The 22,802-nt window shown below is 42.6% G+C and overlaps 1 protein-coding gene across 1 annotated transcript; it reads right to left on the reverse strand.

Annotated features, from left to right (window-relative positions):
* Positions 1-1,963: 1,963 nt before the first annotated feature.
* Positions 1,964-21,651, reverse strand: LOC114357418 (rho GTPase-activating protein 26-like). The gene is made up of 16 exons (XM_028311013.1): positions 21,538-21,651; positions 16,725-16,826; positions 16,181-16,396; positions 14,624-14,698; positions 14,259-14,331; positions 14,075-14,172; positions 13,673-13,872; positions 13,329-13,344; positions 12,771-13,209; positions 12,161-12,266; positions 11,809-11,968; positions 11,214-11,293; positions 3,493-3,535; positions 3,188-3,317; positions 2,485-2,590; positions 1,964-2,320 (listed from the first exon to the last, which is right to left on the reverse strand). Exons 1-16 carry the CDS (start codon positions 21,634-21,636, stop codon positions 2,149-2,151), a joined length of 2,115 nt encoding a protein of 704 aa, XP_028166814.1. The 5' UTR covers positions 21,637-21,651; the 3' UTR covers positions 1,964-2,148.
* Positions 21,652-22,802: the final 1,151 nt, after the last annotated feature.

Consider the following 22,802-nt stretch of genomic DNA (forward strand, 5'->3'; position numbering starts at 1 on the left):
ATTTTAATGTAAATTGTTCAATGTCTCGAATTTGTGTTATTTAAACGTCACGATCACTGTTACCTTACAAATTGTAACTAGGGATGTGTACATACGAAACTAATGAAAAATACGTCATCCAAACCTAGAAAGTCGTATCTGGTCAGCAGTGAAATGCTATCATGCACATTTATATCGAATTTAAATTTAATTATATGTTTTTGTTTTATAATGAGCACAAAATGTACTACGATATAACACTATTGAATAATATATACGACGAGATATTATACAATAGTCACATAGCTTGGCTTATGTTCAAAATGTAATGAATTGTTGCTTGCTTTAGTAATGTATCATATGTTTCGACCTAGATATTAATTACTTACCTGTAAGCGGTACTATAATTATTATTATTATGAATGCTTGACACTTAAGCATAAGCATCGGATGTAAGGGAAATATTATTTAACCTGTACAATCGTCACTGTCTTGATGCTAAGTGTGAGCGCGCATTTTATAACCAAAGCTACCTTAGGCAGCTGAGTTTTTATGTTTTTATTATTGTAATCGAAGAATGTTAAGGTGTTAATTGGCCAGGTTAGACGTAGACCGTTCCATTCGCATTTCGTCACGGATTCAAAAATGGTCATTCATTTGTTCCTTTCGCAAAATGGCCACAAGTCGTTTAACATTTCAACCTACAAGTTGAACTATTGTTCCAAAAATGGTAAGCTTTAACTTTTATCTGAGTGTGACCATTTCACGAATGGTACGGTCTACGGCCATCGGAAAATAATGACTGATTATTCTAAACTGCGATTTTGATTATATTATTGTGAGTTAGACAGGGTAAATACTGGGTCCAGCTACGTTCGCAATAGTCGTGTAAACGAGTCCGAACCGGGCGGTTTAATCGAATCCATATAAAAACCACTAAATACTTTTACTCGACCAAAATGCGACAAGTGCGAACAAGGGTTTACTGACGGTGGCTTTGGGATTGGCAAGGCTGACATGCACTTGATTTCATTAAGATTTGACTAAACACCCTAGTCTTATCATGCAATGTCCAAAAATTTACCCTTTCTAAGATTTCTAATCCTCTAATGATTTTGGTATGTATATTTTTATTTTATTGTGTGTCGGTCACCATCGACGCCTCGACCACGCGAAGGGCCACTCGGGCTCCGCGTCACCCTTCGCTGGCCCCCGTCGATGAATATATTTCCGTAATACGTGCACATAACATGATGTATCTCGACAGCGATAATAAAATTTACTACTCAATCTGTGTATATTTTGGGATCCTTTTGTACCCTTTGCACCACCGGCCTGCACCACTGGTGGTGCAAAGGGTATTTTTAAATCCCTCTTGCACCACCAACAAATAGTGCTGTGCTACCATCGACTGTAAAACTAGTAGTAGACTGTAAAATACTTAATAATTTAATTGTTATAAATAATCAAAACCTACCTTAAAGTTTTAATTTGTGTGTGTGTAAGTGCCTATAAACATTTCACTTCAGACCCACGATACCCCGGGCCTATATCCTACATACAACGAATGAAGTAGGTAGTACCAGGGCAACATAACCATAAAGGAGCTATTTTATGATACATGTTTATTTTTCGGGTCAACCAAGAAGAATTTGATATAGCTCCTTTATGATTATGTTGCCCTGGTACTTTAGGAATTATCCGTTGTATGTAGGTATGAATGGTTGTTATTAATTTTTATGTTATGTTGTCAAATCTGTCCAGTAGTTTCGGAGCCTATTCAGTACAAACAAACAAACAATCAAATCTTTCCTCTTTATAATATTAAAATATTATATGATTATAGATAATCGTTATACAGTTAATGGTAGGGCGGCACTATTGGTGGTGCAAAAGGGATTAAAAAATACCCTTTGCACCACCAGTGGTGCAGGCCGGTGGTGCAAAGGGTACAAAAGGTTTTGGGATTTAAAAAAATACCAAATTCTAATATATTTTTTTAATCACTAATCCACGAGCGGATTAATACATTATAGTATATTTGGTACAAAATTCACAACATAAGTATAATATAAATAGAAATATCAACAGACTCTTATTTACAATGTACAAAATATACAAATAGTAAGTGGTAATAAACAACAACAGGGAAGGGCCGGGGTGGGGTGGCTAGGGCAGCGGCTCGACGTAGTTCTCGGGCACGAGCCCCGTCTTGCCGTTGAGCGTGCCGCGCAGCCAGCCCGGCTCGCCCGACGGCGCCACGTTGGTCACGATCTGGTTGGGCTCGAACGACAGCTCGCCGTCGCTCTCGCCCAGGCACGCGTACAGCGTGCGCACGCGCCTGCAAAACGAACGCACGTCAGTCGCGCTGCTCATGTTTACTGACCCCCGACAACGAGTGTTCAGGCCGGCCGTACACGGAATGCTTCAAGCGTTGAGACCGACCGCTTGAAGCAGTCCGTGACACTGCGCTCGTTCAGAAAGCGAGATCTCGCAGACACTTACGTGTATCGTCCGAAATGTTGCTGCGGTCGCGCCAGGAGCGCGGGCGGCGGGGAGGCGCTGTGGCTCGACACCGACTCGGCGGAACTGCTGCTCGATCTGCCGACGCCTGGAAACGAACGACGTTCATTAGGACTGAATTCCTTTTTTAAATTCGCGGGACTGATAGGATTCGTCGGGAAGCTTCGCCATATACTCACGTCCGAAATACCGCAGTGTCTCAAGTCGAAAGTATTCGACCAATGTGTGTTGCCAGTGATGGTATACGGATCTGAGACGTGGTGGCTTACTATGGGCCTCATAAGAAGGCTCAAGGTCACCCAAAGGGCGATGGAGCGGGCTATGCTCGGAGTTTCCCTGCGTGATCGAATCAGAAATGAGGAGATCCGCAGGAGAACCAAAGTAACCGACATAGCTCGCAGAATTTCTAAAATCAAGTGGCAGTGGGCGGGGCACATAGCTCGTAGAGACGATGGCCGTCGGGGCAGGAAAGTTCTCGAGTGGCGACCACGGGCTGGAAGACGTAGCGTGGGCAGGCCTCCTACTAGGTGGACCGACGATCTGGTAAAGGTCGCGGGAAGAGCCTGGATGCGGGCAGCGCAGGACCGTTCATTGTGGAAAACCTTGGGGGAGGCCTTTGTCCAGCAGTGGACGTCACTTGGCTGAGACGAAGACGATAGGATTCGTCACGGAAGATGAGACGTACCTGGCGTGGGCGCGAAGTGGTGCAGCAGCTGGTGGTGGTGCGGCGAGTAGCGCGCGCCGCCGCGCTCGCACGCGCCCGCGCCCGCCGGCACGCCCGCGCCCGCGCCCGCCAGCACGCCTACGCTCAGGCCCTGCGGAAACATTTACAACATTAGCGACCATACAACATGTGACTGATGCTCACGACTGAGCAGAATCGCATCAACACGTTACTTATAAATTATTTTATCTGAGCGCGGAAAAACTAATAACATTTTCATAGTGAGAAAAAATATTTTTAATCAGCCGGTATGTAAATATACTTACGATATCATTTCTGGCAGACACGGGTATCGATGTCGGTGAGGTTCTGTAACAAAAAGCAGTAATTTGTTAGACGTTTTGATATTTCTACACTGTTCACCACAAGTAACTATATTTTTTTATAATATAAAAAGCTCTCCGACTTTGTAATACATATTTACAATAACTGAAAAAACCGACAAATATTCAATTTCTTTCCAATGTCCTGTTCAGCCTATTTCATGATAGCTAAACGAAATAAATCCAAGGTGGAAAAAAACATTGATACAAATCAATGCATTCACCCTCGGCATTCATTCGCGAGGATAGCAAAAAATGTGAAGACCCTGCGCAGACGTAACACCTGGCGCGAACAGCTGATTGCCGGATCGACTTGTTGCCTTCACTTTAAGGTTCACAATAAGCTAACTTTCGCGTCGGGGTTAGGGTATCATTATAGTGATATATCTAGATTTATGAGGCCGATACAAACATCTGTTCTCACAATTTATTTAAATAGAATGTAAATTAAAAACCATCTTCACAAAAAAATTGCTAATACAGAATTTCATTAATAGCTGACCCGGCGAACTTTGTACCGCCTATGTTCATCAGAAATAATGTAGGATTTTAAAGCTGAAAGAATTTTTCAAAATCATAACATTAACACTAAGATGAGCTGAGTAGTTTTAATTTTTTTTTAATCCTAGCTAATGTTAATGCACCTATCTTGCTAACTTAAACTTTGGAAAATTAAATACCAACCCAGCAATAACGAATCCAGACAGGCAGATGATCATTTTGGCACTTAACACTATCACTAGACAGATCACAGGTACAAGTTGGGCACTTCGGAACACAAACTAGTGCGAATATCGCAGGTACAACGTGGAGGAACAGTCGGGAGGCCGAGGGTCCCGGAGGAGCGCTCGGGTCGGGGTCCCGGGGGCGAATGCGCTGCGGCGCGGCGGCCGCGGCTTATATGCGCGCGCGCGCCGGCGTGATTGGCGCGCGCCGGCAGATGCGCACTCTGCGAGCCTGTAGGGCCGACCTCAACACACTTGTGAAAAAGAACCGTCTGAATGTTGTGCTTACCCTTAAGTGACATATATATCAGAAATGTTATCTTCATAAATGTTAATCATAAGAGTATAATATATATGTTGTTGGTATGCCATATAAATAAATAAATAAAATAAATAAATAAAAGAAAGGTGGCAAAAAAACAGCGAATCATTGTCATTGTGTTGTACTGAATATTGATACGTCATTAGCAAATCTTTAAACAAGCATTTTTATTTTACTGAAATAACTGTAAACTTTTTATATCCTATTGATAAAATTTTAGTAATAATGAGGCAAGCATGAAGCACATGAATTCTTTGTTGTGATGGAAATACTTATACGTTGTTATATTGTAGAATAAAAAAAATAAAATAAATTGTCTTCTAATCAAACAAACTCAGCTGCATAAACAAATACTATCTAAGAGCCCCACTGTTCTTGTAGATGCAAGCCTTGTGGCGCGGCAACCCTATCGGTGCGGGCGCACCTGCCGCACGCGACAAGTCCGCGGCTCCGCCACCGCCGGCGCTGCGGGCCGTGACACAAATATGCAAGTCTTTTTTCGTTATTTCCATTCAAATTACATTACACAGGCCACCTGATCATTCTGTTCGATGCAAAGCGCCCGTAAACGAATGGTTTCTTTTTTTTTTTAATAAACTAATAAACGATTGATCTCATTAAAGGGAATAAACTGATGGTGGTCTAGTTGTGTGATGGTTCACGGGTAACATGATGGTCGGTCTCGGATTTTGTCATTGCCATATCGTCATCATCATCATCTCAGCCATAGGACGTCCACTGCTGAACATAGGTCCACAAGGTGGACCGACGACATCATAAAGGTAGCAGGAAGGCGCTGAACGCAGGCCGCTACCAACCGGGCAACATGGAAAGCATTGCGTGAGGCATTGCCAAATATCAAAGTCAAAATTAAATGGAAAAACTATTAAACTTTAATTTACGAGCATTATAATTGTATAGTAAATGTAGTTACACGCAAGACCACAATAGACCTCGTAGATAAAGAATATCTTATTATATTATCGTTGGTAAATATTATCTTCCTTTGGCAAAATTGAATTTGAATGCTAGCTAGGGGTGTTCGCCCCTGCAGCGCCGAGATGCTGGGCCTGGCAGGTGCGCATTCCGGCGCGCAGCTGGCGCATTCCGCGGGCGCAGCCTCCGCGAGCCCTGGTGCCGCAATTACGCGACCTGTGCCCACGGACACTCCGCCGTTTGCGCATCAATTCAAATTCAACGCAGTAGGAAGTATATATTTTTAATAAATGCTTCCTAACACATATTAACAATTCACGCAGAATGATTAGCTTTAAAACACCAAAGTGTACATATTTAAAATATAGTTTGTTCGAAACTAAATCGATAAAATTATGCAGATCGTTATCATTCCAAGCAAATGGAGTATCGCCAAAAAAGTTTCATGTCTAAAAATATAATTAAGTACCACCTAGGTGGGCTATCTGCTATCTATGTGTAAACTTTTAACATCTAATGTACCATATTCTGCAAATAAATAATTTCATTTCATTTCAACAAACATCATAAAATACTTCGATGCTAGTTTTTATTGATAAAATAATCCATGTGATATTCTAGGTCCACTTAATAAGTAAATGCAAAGTTTAAATACGTCTTTGTCTTATTTGCTTTTCGCTTATAAATTAGCAGGTGATTCGGGCGGGCACAGCGATTGCATATGGCAAGGGCGGGTGGAGCGTAAGTTACGCTGCGTAACACAAGCAAGACCTTAAATCTAAATGTGAGACCAAAATATTGTAGAAGATAATTTATTATTATGTCATACGTAATTAATTTATGCTCTTTCAAAGGTGGTCATCGACATCAACATTCTCCCCTTCTAGTTTTATTGCATTTTTGGATTATTATTTAAAAATAACACGTAATTTTAAACTTAGCTTTAGTATAATCATTCTAAATTGTAAATGGGCTGATAAACGGCATGGGCTTTTATTATCCAAAACGGGAGGAAATACTTAGTTTAAATAATTGTAAGTGCCACAAAAAGCAGAATGAAGTGTCCCTAGATAAAAGAACAATAGGAGCATCAGCTAATGAGCTCAGTGTCTTTGAATAGCAGGTAGCGGCCTGGTCAGGTACTTAGTGCTTATCGCAGGCGGGCGGGGAGGCGAGGTGGCGGTTGTTTTTGCCGCGAACAGCTGTCGGGCACACGCAGCCTCCGCGCCCCCGCCCCGCGCCCTCGCATTATCTCGTTGCGCCCTTTCTACGGCGAAGGTATTGTCGAGACATCCGTTACGATTCCCTTTTCAGTTGGACCGGATTGAGCCTTTTTTCTTGTCTGTTATTATCGGAGCGAAGAATTTGTTTGGTTCGTTTCTTTTTATAGCGACGGGTGCCGCATTGTGCGCAAAAACACTTATTGCGTGATTGACACAATAATTGAATTCATGCGGTATTGAACAAAGCTGGTAATTTTAAGAACGATACGACGATTTCGCGACCTATATTACTATTATACACATAATATACATATTAAACATAAAAATAAGACTGCCATTGAGATAATAATATGTAGAACGGAACGTGCATAATAGTTTACCATTACTTGATATTTATTTACGTGTTAATTAATGAAATGCCTAAGTGGATAGATAAGTATCAGGTCCTTGTATCCAACCGGTTTAATGGGTATACAGGGTATAGTGGGTGGGTATATATAGGGTGTTTGGTGGAAGGTTTAGACAAGCATCGTTCATTTGACCCTAAGTCAGCTACTTTTTTTTTTTTACTTTTGTAAACTGTGGCGGCTCATGACTATCTATCCAATCATTATTAGAATCCAAAATTATATCTGTTATTAGACCAAAGACATATTCGAAATTAATAAATACTAAATAATAAACTGTGGAAACTTAATTGGTTTATGTGTTTTCTCACTGCACCTAAGTTAAATTATATTGTAACTGTATGTTTCTCAAAAATAAATAAATAAAATAAAAATAAATTCGGTAGAAAACACACGAGAAAAAAAATCATCAGTTTTTACATTTCAGAAAAAAAAATAATAAAAACAAAAAGTCAATTCAAATAAAAGTAGCCGACTTAGTGTCAAATGGGTGAATTTGTATTCTCAAAATGACCTTACCTATACATCCACGAAGTTTATCTAACCTTCCACCAACCCTGTATAAAAGGTAAGCAAAATAATAATGTTTCTGATGACGAGTGTATCGTCAGTCATCTAAACAAGATTGCGCCGGAGTGGATGCGGAAGCGAGCGCACGTGCGGCGCGGTCACGTGGCCACCATTTACCTGGCGCTCTCCTCACCCCAAATTATCCTTCAGCCTTTATGTTTCAAGGTACATTTGCCTATCAGTTACCTTTTTTAGCTTTGTTTTACGCAAATACTAATTACATATTAAGATTTTACAAGTAAAACTCTTGCAGTAGCAACAAAAGAACTAAAAGATGTATACTTTTACATGTGTTATAGGTGTACATACATACTACTTAAATAAATATTAACATTAAGTCAGTTAGTTGAGCACTCAATCGGCAAGTACAAAAGCTGGTAAATCAGGTAGTGATTAACATTAGGATTGCAGAAGCAACGACGTAAATAAAGAGGGTATGAAGATGGTATGGAGAACACTGGTATTTTAAAAATAAGTAGGGTAATTTGATTTCGTCCACCTTGTCGGACTCTGCACATTACCACCTAAAACCTTAACGGTATTTAATATCCCCAAGTAGTTAATAAATAAAAAAAAACTATCATCATTTCTGTCGGACAGGGGTAAAGTCACGGATAATATTTTACAGAATTCATATTATACTAGAGTGTATTCAAGTGGTCGATCCCGATCTCGGTTAAAAGAAGACTTATAGCTCGAACATCTGCAGCGAGTTAATTGCTCGAGGCCACGTTCATCGCAGGACAGGGACCCGTATCTCCGCGGGAGTAGGGCGAGAGTGGCGTGCGGCGTCGCGCAGACGGCTCGTCACCTGGCGCGGCCGTAGATAGCGCACAAGGAGCGACAAAAAACGAGCACCTGGCGTGTGCGCTCACTGCACGTCGCCGTGACACTTGCATACTATACACATTCATATCGACAATTCACGGAACTATTACTTTACGCTTTAAATCGCGTTAGCCGGATTGTTTGACCGGTAACGCCTTGTTCTCCTCAGCTGTCAGCGAATATGATTGTAAATAATGCACAGTTGGTCCCTAAACAATGTGGCCATAAATATTAGCGAGTAAACAAATGCACCACTGACAAAAAGTTGGAAGATAAGTTTGGTGTCTTGAAGGCCAATGATTGTGAATTACTATTGTTTCGCGAGAAACCTTTCGCTGCCTGCTACAACGTGTCCCTACTCGATCTCGCGAACAAAGACCCTGTGCAGAGACTGGAAAAGTAGGTAGCAATAAGAAATTAAAAAAAAACTAAATATTGTGCCGTTGTGCCCGTAACGAATTACATAAAACTATGTACTTACATCTTGTTTTGTAAATAGTTTTTGGACTTTTATTTCTATACTAAGGAAATATTTTGATTGTTTGTTTATTTGTCATTTATGACAGCTGTCATTAAAATCATGCCTATCAATAAATGTGCTGATAAAATCTGCGCAGGGCAATGTTGTGGCCATTGCTAGGATTACACGGATTATGACGTTCCTGCGGTTGACCGATTTTAAAAAATCGATCGTAATTATACTGAAGTTTCGTTTTACTCTACATTATATTATAACTCTATAGATGTCTTATCTAAATACTAACTCAAAGGTGACTGACTGACTGACATAGTAATTATCAACGCACAGCTCAAACCACTGGACGGCTGAAATTTGGCATGCAGGTAGATGTTATGACGTAGGCAACCGCTAAGAAAGGATTTTACGAAACTCCACCCTTAAGGCCTCAGCCTCGAACTTAGCGGGCAGCGGGGCGGGAGCGGCGGCGGCGCTGGAGCAGGGCGGGCAACGCAGACCCGTTCTCGAAACAAGCGGGCAGCTCGCGCGGCGCTTTAGCGGCGAAGTGTTGTGTTCGGGGTTGTGTTGTTGAGATATTTGTTTTTATTCGCAAACGAAATGTCTGAACAACGGCGACAATTTTATTTCGATTCAAATTTATTCCTAACGCTCGATTTATTGTGGGCAAAAGAAGGAGTGCGCTGCCCGCTCGTTGCCCGCTCCCTCGCCGCTGCCCGCTCGTTGCCCGCTGCCGCCCCGCTGGCCGCGCCGCTGTTTTCGAGAACCGGTCTATTTGATTTTACGCATAAGATCCTGCCGCTCCCGCGCCGCCGCCGCCGCCGCCCCGCTGCCCGCTAAGTTCGAGGCTGAGGCCTAAGGGGGTAAAACGGGATCCACGCGTACGAATTCGCGGGCGGCCGCTAGTGACTGTATACATGTCTATCATTCAAAATACACTCAACATCAAATAAACCGCACCTTCCGCGACGCGAACTTTAAAGATTTTCTTCTGACACAATCATGGTACCCCAACAATATTGGTGTTATTTGAAAGCCCAATAAATATCCTTAAAGAAAAATACATTTCATTTCTAAATAAATGATTAACATATACCATAAATGTGACTTGAAAATAGACCTCACTTTGGGCTCACCTCTGGGATCAATTAGACCAATTTTTATGGTTATAAAACCAAATAAAGATCTCACGTGTCCTCTTTAACAGATGGATAGCGATTAATCCCAACTTAACATTTTTATAGTCATAAAAAATGGCTATAGCGTAACTACCTATTTTTTGAAGAAGTGACTCTGGATCCTTATAAAGACACATTTTTGGGGTAAAAACCTTTCCTTTAATGAAATGAAGTTTAGAACTAGGCTTTCAAATGGTACCAATGTTGGTGGGAAGTGGGGATGCATACGTTTGATAAGTGCTTGTCGCGGGAGGTGCGATTTATTTGATGCCGAGTGTAGAATTAGTTTTTATTTGGTCAAATAATCTGTTTTATTGTAAAGATGGAACCAAACGTAGTGTGTACAACATTAAGATACCTATTATTTCCCCTCCCCCAATCCCAACTAATATTATAAATGCGAAAGTAACTCTGTCTGTCTGTCTGTCTGTTACGCTTTCCCGCTTAAACCTCGCAACCGGTTTTGATGAAATTTGGCATAGAGATAGTTTGAGTCCCGGGAAAGAACATAGGATAGTTTTTATCCCGGTGACAGACAAAATTCCACGCGGGCGAAGCCGCGGGCGGAAAGCTAGTAGTACATATAGGTCTTGAGAATCGTTAATTGACATTTACTAATTCCATTAATTTGATTTCGAACTTGATTAAACCATAAATATCTCATGATAATAATCAGGATTATGACTACATCCTTGTGATCGTCGTCTACTGCACTGATAAAAACTAATATACAACGGGTGTCCCGTATATTGGGGACAACCTTACTGTCACATATTCTATTCATTGTGGTGGCCAATTTTCGTTCTATGACTTAAATAATATGAAATAATGAAATGTAATGTATGAACTGTATTGTGTATGTGACTTTGTTGGTGTACCTAATAAATAAATAAATAAATATAGAAAAACGTTTCTCACCGTGGTGTGTGGAGTATGTGGTAGTAAGGTTATCCTTGATTTACGGGACACCCTGTATTGACATAAAAGAGAAGCGACTCACCGTATGATGCCGTTGTAGACGGGCGGCGGCGGCGGCTGCGCGGGCGCGGCGGGCGGCGCGGGCGGCGGCGACTCGAATATCTACGAAAAAACCGCGGTCAGTACGCCACGAGAAACAGTTCATAAGGCTCGGCTACTGTATACGCTGAGATAATTTTGGAACCATTGGTATAGGGCAGGGTTTCCCAATTTTTTTTTGCCAAGGAACCCTAATTGATTATACTTTTCCTAGCGGAACCCCCGTACTACTCAGCCCGCACGCCCTGCCCCTCCCTTGTGCGTAAACGGTAGTCGGTGCGAGCGAACAACGTCGGTCACGAAACGTGGGATAATATTTTTTACGGAACCCGGGCGGCCTTTCCACGGAACCCCAAGGTTCCGCGGACCACCATTCGGGAACCGCTGGTATAGGGTACCTATAAATTGATGCACTTTTTTTTATGAAGCCGATAAAACGCGATTTTATTTCTTTGGTATTATGAATTTTTTAGTCCCTGATACCGACACACTATTGAATTGGATTGGACAACACACGGCCAGGTTGGAGTGCGTCATCAGGTCCTCGTCGCTTCGTACAACACGGGAGCCGCGCTCACCTCGTGGTAGTGCTCCAGCAGCGTCTCGACGATGACGTTGTAGAACTTGAGCTCGAGGATGGAGGCGACGGTCTCGCGCTCGGCGCGCAGCAGCGTGGGCCCGAAGCACACGGCCAGGTTGGAGTGCGTCATCAGGTTCTTGTCGCTCTTCGCCGCCACACTGCACGGTGGATTGTTTCGTGAGTTGAAATCGTGCCAAGCATAAAGTCATAAGTGTGTAGAGGATTGAATAATTAAATCGCAAAGCAGGCTTCCACGGATTGTGAAAGCTTTGCCATTTAATTATTTTTACAAGAAGTGAAGTTTGCTAATATACAGTAGGGAATACAGATGAATATTTGTTAGCACGTACTTGCGCAGGTGCTCGAGCACGAGGCGCAGCATGTCGCGGTTGGCGGGCGGCAGCGCGTGCACCAGCGCCCGCAGCCCCGCCACCCGCTCCGCGCGCCGCTCGCTCTCTGTCGGCAGGGATTACGCTTTAACACTATCATACACAGTTGATCACTATACATTGAATAAGAATTCTTGTCTAAAGCCTGGTCCGTGAGCACGTAGAATCCCGTCCAATGACCCCAAGCTACCCATCCCTATCGCTCGCGCGTAATTATGTTGCTGTCGCGACTGTGCGACGGGCGCCCGCAGGGAGTGTGCGAGCTTGGGGTCATTGGACGGGATTCTACGTGCTCACGGACCAGGCTTTAGCACAAGTCAACGGATTCGGAGACATCGTGGGTTTAGTAAAAAATGGAATATTTTATTTAGCAACACAAAACAACATCAAGAAAATGAAACAAAATTAAACTGAATAAAGTAAGTAATGTGCGTGTCACCGAAACGGTATCCATTCAGTATTATACTGAGGTGTCATAAGGGACACCACAACGTCTTCCGTGGACACTCGAGACGCGAGAGGCACCGCTGAAACAAAGCAGCAAAGCGTAATTCGGTATCGGCGCACTCACTGGCCACGGCGATGAACTGGCGGTGCAGCTGGCGCGTGAGCAGCGGGTCGGGCAGCGCGCGCAGGTAGCTCTTGAGCGCCGACGTGAGCGTGCGCGTCTCCCAGTCGGCGGCGTCGGTGAGCGCGGGCGGGCGCGGCTCGCGCGCCGACGCCACCAGGCGCGCCACGCGCGACGCGACCCCGGCCACGCGGTACAGGCCCTGCTCCTCCAGCCCGCGCGCCTCCAGCGCCGCCACCACGCGCCGCACGAACGCGAAGCCCGCCGCGTCCAGCGCGCTCGCGCCCTCCGCCTCCGCCGCGCCCCCCGCGCCCGCCGCCCTGCGGGGAGGCACAGTTATAGCAGGCCAGGGGAATCGAAAACAAAACACGCGCGGCGTATCCGCCGGCGGGTTTAATCCACAAGGGAGTAGTGAGTGATGTTCTATCAGCCACAGATCCAGCTACCCATTTCCGATCATGTTGTCTCGATCTTTTACAAAGAATAAATTTTTTTTATGAAAGCGAGAGAAAAACGGAACGAAAATAAGTAGCTGGAATTGTACGCACGCGTATTGTTCACCACAGAGTACATACCACTGTAAAAAAATATCTATGGAAAAAAATACGCGTGTGATGCGCTAGATGGCGACACAGTAGCGTCTCGTAGCAGTGAGCCCTATCGGCATAGTACCGATCACTGATGTATGTAAACGAAACGGTGCTCGACTGTGTGACAAGCTAAATTACACCATGTTGAGGACATTGAGTATACATTTTTTTAAATACCTTCGCGAGATAAACTTTCTGTACGTAGTACAGATTATTATTCTGTGGTTATACTAAATCTCGACATCGACGGCGCCTGCAGCGTGAGCGGCGGCCGCTCGCGCTCGGCCGGCACGGCTCCCGGCAGCAGCCACTCACCTGGCTGTGGGCGCGGCGTGCGGCGCGGGCGGGCCGTCGAGCGCGCGCAGCCAGGCGGCGCGGTCGCGCTCGGACAGCGCCTGCAGCGTGAGCGGCGGCCGCTCGCGCTCGGCGGGCACGGCCTCCCAGCAGAAGCGTCGCTCCGGCGGCTCCGCGCAGCCGCGTCCGCCGCACACGCACACGCACTCGCCGCTGCCGCCCTGCCAACGCAGGAACAAAACATTTATTGTATGTTACGTTACAATTACAGACGGGTGTAATGTGTAATTTAACACGAATACTACGTCTACGTGTGGACGGCATTACGAGCATTACATGTAAAGTTCTGTCCGTACATTACACCCCTCTGGAGCTTTAAATGGTCAAAGTTTAGATACGACAGATAAAATAACGAACACATACCGTTTTGACGTTTATCTGATTATATGGCGTAAGCGATAGCGTTCGCGAACTACGCTCGTATGTACAATACTGTTTACTCCACGTCGTGCCAAATGCCTCTGTGAAACAACGAAATTTACAAAAGTTAACCACTACATCGTAAAAGACTGCGACAGTTTGAAGTGGTACTGTAATGGTGGCTTACTTTTTTCCATTAGGAACAGGTACCCGGCGCGCGGGACGCCGCCGCTGTCTTCCCCGGCTTCTTCTTCTTTGGTCTGGAAGAACAGAATGTTACATTTTTCATATTAAGATTTCGTCCTGTAGTGTAGTCTTCCTGTAAGTTATTAGTGTATTATGAAAAATTAAGAAACGACACAATAGTTAAAGCTAAAATTAGCATAAGATCTTGTGTCCTGAAAATCCGATGTCAATATCTAAATACTAACATGAATGAGAAGCATTTAGAATACATTGGATTTGCACGTATTTTATTATTTATTAGCATTGATAAAAGAGACTCTAAGGAGAAACTACCTTTACCATCGCAATAAGAAACCCAGAACTCACCATCTGCCTGACCTCCATCATCTTCTTCATGAGCGACTCGGTCTGCTTGCTGGTCTCCTCGAAGTTGCTCCGCGTCTGCAAGCGCCGGAATGTTAGTCGCACTCACACACAGTACACAAAACGCACGCCATGCTCTGTTGCTGTCTCGCTCGCACATGCTTTCACACGTCACGCTAAACTCGGTGAAGACCATAAAGTTAATATTCCTTCGGAATAAAGCAACAACCACGCGCAGTCAAATGAAACGAAACCGATGTCACAGGAAGTAATTTGTGTAACAAGTTTTTTCAGGATTATTTCAGTTTTAGTACAATTAATCAATCACTGCACCATACACCGCGTTTATGCAGCATTATTTGTCAAAAATATCCACGATAAATTCTGAAAAAATCTCAGAGCTCAATTTTCAGCGTGCAAATGAGTGCTAACGAACTGTCAAATAGTTGAGAAAAAAAAAGGTTCTGTTACGTCGCATCACGCATCTCTTTTTATCACACGGTGTTGCTGCTAGTGAGTAGTGACATATCGCATGCTCAGTCTTTTGTTGCTCTATTCCGCTAGATATATTCAACTTTATCGTGAAGACTAAACTAGTGGGGAGATTTCCAATGAATATTGTGGTAAAAATTTACAAAATTCGAATGGTTATGTATCTTCTAAAATGAGCTGGATAGATTGATCTCATGACTAATTAATTAGTGACAGTTGGCAAATATTAGGCTAAAATATACCATTGGTAATCGTGATTCACTACGAACTGCTAGAATCATCAATGTTACGGACACTAATTTTTACATTAGTCATATCTATCACATTGTCTCGAAGATAACTCTAGCAAACGATTTGACATATTTCTCGTCCCTGACACGAAGGCATGAGTGAAGAAACAGGGGCGATATGACGAAATAGTTCTGCTGAGCCGGTCCTCGTGTTCGTAAATTATCGTCTGAAGTATTAATGTGACAGAGAAATGATCAAATTCATGTTAAATCAAAAGGCAGACGCTCATTTTGTGAGCCAATGTTACCACAGCAAAGGCACTCGAAAGCAAGCAGCGTTAGCGTGGCGAACGCCAGGCCACCGCTCAAACCTACTTATAGCGCGTCGCATCTCCCTTCGAGCCCTGGGCTGAGACCTCAGATCACCTGGCAAAGTCACGTATAACATTAATAAACGGTTGCTCTAGTGTGGGTGGGCAGGCGGAAGGAGGTGTGGTGAGGGCAGGCGGAGGGAGGTGTGGTGGAAGGAGGTGTGGTGGGGGCAGGAGGGGCAGGGCTCACCCGCTGGATGCGCAGCTGCAGGTCGCGCACGCGCGGCTCGGCGTCGGCGTGCACGTCGCGCGCAGTGTGGTGGAGGAGGTGTGGAGGGAGGTGTGGTGGAGGTGTGGAGGGAGGTGTGGTGGGGGCAGGCGGAGGGAGGCGTGGTGCAGGGCTCACCCGCTGGATGCGCAGCTGCAGGTCGCGCACGCGCGGCTCGGCGTCGGCGTGCACGTCGTGCGCGGTGTGGTAGGGGAGGTGTGGTGGGGGCAGGCGGAGGGAGGCGTGGTGCAGGGCTCACCCGCTGGATCCGCAGCTGCAGGTCGCGCACGCGCGGCTCGGCGTCGGCGTGCACGTCGTGCGCGGTGTGGTGGAAGGTCCACCAGCCGAACACGAAGCCCAGCAGCGTCTCCACCAGCTCGAACTTCTTGCGCTCCTGCACCGCCTGCAGCTGGAACACGTACTCCAGCGACGCCTGGCAGAAGTCGCGCTCCGCCATGTCCATCGCGGCGTCCGCCTGCAATGACACGACGACTCATGTTTACTTCATTACGTTTAAAAGCCTGATTGACACAAATCTAATGGTTCTAAACACCATTATCGTTACTGTAACTCATTTAGGAGTTGGATGGTCAGTCAAGTGGGTGGCCCTAACGGTAGCGTCAGGATATTGCATTCCCATCAGGGTAATACATTAGGGGTACCTACCCCCTGCCTATTCGAAAATAAAGTTACAATTTTTGACTAGGACAAACGCATTTTATTCAACTGGCATAAGATACAAGTTAAATAAAATCTACTAACTAGTAGTATGCCAGTCCTAACATAGATAGATAAGTGCATACCTCCTGGAAGACATTCTCTGGCTTCTTGGTGGACAGCGAGAGCGTCCGCTCCTGCGTCTGGCAGAACTTGGCGGTCTTCTTGTCGAACTTCTTCTTACCTTCCTGCAACAGACGTGCCCAACATTACCTTCCGTTCAACAATAATAACTATTTGGAAAACCTTCTAAGTGTTGTGGTTGTTTTCAAATAAAGCGGTTACAAATAATAAAAACAACTTTTACTAAAATTATAAAAACAAGTTAACTTCTGCTACGTGAAAACCTTTCAAAATCGCCTTTCTACACAACTTAACAATGGTCTACTTTGCGTTAATTTCGCGATTTTAATAGGTATAGATTTCAACTAAGTGAAGAGGGTGATATTGGTGAGCTAATCATCTGTGACATTACATACAAATGGACATCATATAGGCACACGTGTCTGAGCCATTTCTTGTTGCAACATAATGCATTTCACTATGCAACTATTCGTTTTAACTTTAGTGTAATAATTTTAGTGGTTTTCAGTCATTTGCTGGCAATTACTAACTGGCTGGCAAGCTAATATACAGGGTGTTAGGTAAATGGGTATATGAGCCGACACTAGCCCATGTTAACATGGGTATATAAATGGGATGGTGAAGTCAGAAATTTGATATCATCATTTTAATTTTTTTAATTTCCATACAAAATATTTTTTATAAAATCCGATTTGCTCATCATATACCCATTTACCTAACACCCTGTATAAACCGCCAAATTAAACAAGCATCGTCGTGAACGAGTCTACGCGTGGTTTTTATCTCTCACATCCACGCAAAATGTAAATAAATATCTCGATTTGGTCGGCGGAGCATAACCAACTTATTGGCTGCGTAATATGGCAACGGACACGACAATGAACACCTAAAATAATATCAAGATTTTACACAAGCAGAATACTGTCGTTATTTATCCGTTCTCTTTAAGTTCATCAACTCTATACAGGCACCTACTCGTATTTTAAAAATACACATAATATACTTGATTGATGGTTACCTACCTACTTTTTAGAAGGATAATTAGCAACTTATGAATAAATTCTGTGTGGCATATTATTATTTATTTATTTATTGAATAGGACAACCAACAAGACATACACTGGAAGACAATCAATATTTACAACGTATTTAACTTAATCTAAGTGCTGCCTTAATTATAGGTTTCCACGGCATTATCATGTAAACTTGAATGAAATACTTTGTAAATCCGCATATCTATGCTAGCTAGTACGCACGTTAGTGTCAGTTGCGTATGTTTTATTTGCATAACATAGTATGTATAGTATGAGCGTCAGCGACAGTGACGTGAGGTGAGACAAGACGGGCTTCGCGCGGCGCCGCGGCCGGGCTCCGCGCGACCTCGGAGCGCTCGCGTGACTCGCGTGCCCGACTGCCGTGCGAGCACTGCTTGACCGCCATCAATCATCAAAACATCAACACGCATGCATATAGATATCACCTTGACTTTTATCCATATACGTGCATCAGTCTGAATATATTGACATTCAAAACAAACAAACGTTCTAATGGAATTTTCCTAACGACACACAATTGATTTATAATATTACTGTGTCAACATTGCATTGAGGACAACGCCTCAATAGTGCGTTGTCAAATCTAAGTAGCATACATTTATTGAAGTTTCTTATCAGTACATCTGCAAACAAGCAATTACTAATCAGCGTTAACCTCACCCACTAATATTTTTATGATAAAATCGCAACTTTTACAAGCATTGAGTATCTGACCGAGGTACGAAAGGTGGCATCAAGATTATCTGGTACCACAGATGAGTAAGATGTAAGAACATAAGAAGTACATAGTCTTTAAATGTAGATAAAATCGAAGTCTTTTGTCAGAGTATAGATTTGATGTTAATGTTATGACTAGACGTTGAGCCGGCGCAGGAGCAAGGCCGCGCGCCGCGTGCTGTCGCGTCGATATCTTGCGGCGGAACAATGAGATACGGCCAATGCAGTCCAAACCAAACGCTGCGTCACACTGTAAGTGATTCCCCGCCAATATTCACGACAAAATGAGTACACATCATAATTAAGAGCGTTGTAGCAAAAAGTTGGCGTTCGAATTTTAGGTTTTTATTGCTTGACGTCGCGTAGTGAGTGCGCAAACTGCATTTATCTGTACAATTTCAACGCTGCGTCGACTAAACGATCTTAATCCGTAGTTGTATCGTACCTAAGACAGTACATCATACATAATAATAAAGAAATAATGTATAATTTACCTATTTGATTTTTTTTCAGATCAGACTTTTAGCAAAATCAAGTTACGTTAATTAATGTATTTTTTACACTAGTAAATCCCGCGACAAGTTTTTAATCTCTAAATTGAGTAAAGTAATAAGTAGATGGGTTTGAAAGAATTTATGTTTTATTTTATTCTTTTTACAGCATCAAAAGCTTGTTTATGAAAAATATTTACTATTTAAATTTTACTTTTGACTTTTTAGTTTTTATGATGCGGGATGGAAAAATTAAAATTTATTCTGATTTTGAGAAAGAAATTACAAGTCCGATTTACCTAAACAAATAAATTAAAAATACTTGCGGATCAAAAGTACTCAATCATACTACAATTTACGAAAAAATCACGCGTGACGCATATACGTCAGTGGGCAGTCAACTGACATAGACCCGGCGTCTACGAGTGCCAAAGCACGACTGATTTATGCCATTTGATGCACCCGATTTTATAGTATTTTCAAATTAATTTTTCATTTGAAGATTGAAGATAGATATTTTTTCTTTTTCACACAATAATAGTACTATGTTTCTTCTTAAGTATAAAGTAGTTTATGTTGCCAAATGACTTTTAGATTATGAGATGTGACCTGTTTTCTTGAAGTAATTTTCTCGAATTTTGACTATCTTAGACATGATAAAAATGCATTTTAATGAATTAAACATCAAAATTTTCTCAATACACTTTCTTCTTCAGAGTATGCTTATTCTAATGAATACATTCTATCTTCTTACTTGGAAATAAATTTGTTGTAATATTGGTTCAAAGTTGTGCCTTCGCGAGTTACCTGGAAATCGGGCTTTCGAAATTCGCTGTTTTCGTAGGCAAAAATCCAATTTGAACGAGATTTTGTCAATAGACATTCCGTAAAAACGTATGATAATTACGATGATATAAGTCAAAGGAAACTATAACAATAAATTATATGACTAAAATCATTTCGAAATCTGCCAAATTCTCGATTTCTGCATGAAAAATGTGACAACGCTCTTAAGTAAAGCCTAGTAGGAGCATCACATGGAACTTTTGGAACTGCGTTACTTTACTCAGACAGGCAGTCTTCAATAATAATTTAATATAGGTGCAATTTCCAAAGATAGGTAAAACGTAGGCTTTCTATTGTTTGTTTATTTGTAGATACGTTTTTCATATCAACACATCAAGCCGGTACCTAATGAAAACCCTTAAACAAAAGTCCTAAATAAAATCATCAATTTTGCAAAGCAGGCACCACGTCAATTAGTATGCATGCACATTATGATAAAAATTATTGCTGGAATAAAAAGCAGTTTATGGAAAATGTAAAACCTATAAAACAACCCTAATTACGGTTAGGAGAGTTTCTCCAAAGCCATGCTGATTGTTGGTCACGTCACCCGGCGGCGGCGGCGGGCGCATGCTAAACTTTCCTAATTAGAGCATACCGGCGCGGACGCACGCAAGCTGCCGTGAGCGCGGCCGCCGGCCTGCCTCGCTCATTACGGGCCGCGGCGAGCTATCATTAAGCCTGAGCAGCAGCTTTCAGATAAGGATAGGCTTAGCTAAGAAAAACAGATTGCATGACCTAGTTCAGACCTAACCATAAAAATGTTAGAACCTAGCAAGATTATCGACTTCTATGTCAAATAAAGGCGACCATATATTTTTATTTAATTTCGTAACTTTTTTTTACACTTTTAAACAATTTCATTTTCTTAGTAATATTTAATTAATTAATCCAATTATGAAAAACAGTTATTAAAAAACTCGCCTACCACTTGTACATAAATGCTCTTGAAAATATGTATAAATGCGGACTGAGGAGGATACCTTAGTTAAATAGTGGTTGAGCGAATTTGACTTGAACTATTTTCCGCTATTGATAATAAGGCCACATCATTACAGGAAAAGTTATAGGTAAAACTGTAAATAATAACAAACCATTTAAGACTATCAGCAATTAGGAAATAATTGAATAACAAAATGTATCGCTTTCGAGGACGATTTGGATTGCAATATTGCATGGAGTCCGACTGTCCAAGCGTGAGCTCGAGCGGCGCCCGAGCGCGGCGCTATCAGTGCGCTTTGTTTGCTGCAACAGTGCAACCGTCGCGGCGATAATTACGCGGCGCATTCCGCCGATCGACATGTTATACTCGGTGGTATGCTCATGTCGCATGTACGCGCTCGATAAATTCACTTCCAGTCAATTCATATTTACTCCGCGCAGTCTAAAATTATAACTCTATTGTCTGTTTCCTCTTCATCGACGGCGTATTAATTATGCACACATAATTGAACATTGAATTCTTTATAATTACTTTATTATGATAATAAACTTAAGTTTAAAATAATGTAGAGAACTTGGTAACATTTTTATGCATCGTAAATCTAGGCTAGGGCTCCGCGACCGAGGGGGCCCCCATCTACTCAAAAGACCTTTTTCCAGATGATAAGGGCCCCCTTTGATCCTTAAAGTACCCAGAGTTGCAGGTTAAAGACGGCCCTGAAACAAGGTGTAACAAAATAGTGTTTGTGGGATGCTGGGCTCACCTTGACGGCGCCGATGTGCTCCTTGCGGAACTTCTCCAGCGGCTGGATGATCTGCTCGTGAGCGCGGCCCAGCTGCAACACACACCACACACATTGCATTTTCAAACTGTCACATAACATGCAAGTCGGGAAATGCTACCAGAAACTATTTGTCAAATGTCTTCAATTCAATATTAAATTTGTTCATTATGGTATCTGGACAAGGAATTTAATTAGGTATTTAGATACTTGATGGAAGTTTTTCAAGCCGGTTCAATCGCAAGAAAAAAAAGTCATAACATTTGTGTTAGGAGTGGGATAATTTTATGATTATTATTGCATAATAATTACAAAAATTTCAGAACAACATTTATGTAATTATTTAGTACCAATTAACAATTTATGAACAAAATGATTATTTTTTTACTAAAAATGTAAGTAATCCATAACCAATGAAAGTATTTAACAAAACGCCCGGCGTTTAATAAACACAAATATCTTATAAATAGATCAAAAACAGACAGCCATCAGTCAGTCCCTTTTAGAAGCGTGTGCATTACGTAGAATCCGGTTGTAAAGAATACAAACAATGTAACTTGCTAAGTCACTTTAAAATGGCTAAGNTTTATAAGCAAAATACCAATGGATTTGCAATACCTACATGTAGTAAATGACTCCATTGTTCCTGTAGTTCTTCGTTTCACTTGTTTTATTGCACGTAACGACGCATTATCCAAAATATCGGAGAACATTTCCTTAGTACGACTGAATCGCGACTAACCTAGCTACGCGGCCGATGTTCGTTTCTGGGCATATCGCGGAGACACGCGCCACGCCCCCGTTTCACATCTATTCCCTTCTATGATCTGAGGGCCCCCCACTAGATAGACCGATGATCTGGTGAAGGTCGCTGGCCGTAATGGAAATCCTTTGAGGTCTTTGTCCATTAGTGGACGTAATTTGGCTGAAACGATGACGACGACGACGACGCTAACTGATAACTGTTTCTAAGAGTGGCATTTACGGGACTAATACCACTTCTCTTTCCCATTACTGTATATCCTGTATAGTCATAAAAATAACTTATGTTCTGCAAATAGGCTTTTATAAAGCGCTTTTACACGTCCCAGTATTACTATTTATAACCCTACCACTACTTCGGGATAGTAAATAGGCCAGAGGGCCTACTGAGTTTGCATAACTAGTGCAGAGCGCGTCAAAAATGACATTAAATGTCAGCGCCCCTAGCGGGAAACGTTCAAAAACTAAAATTTTCATACATTTTT

This window comes from Ostrinia furnacalis, unplaced genomic scaffold (genome assembly GCF_004193835.3).
Source record: "Ostrinia furnacalis isolate ACB-3 unplaced genomic scaffold, ASM419383v2 OfSCF3149, whole genome shotgun sequence".
NCBI lineage: Eukaryota > Metazoa > Arthropoda > Insecta > Lepidoptera > Crambidae > Ostrinia > Ostrinia furnacalis.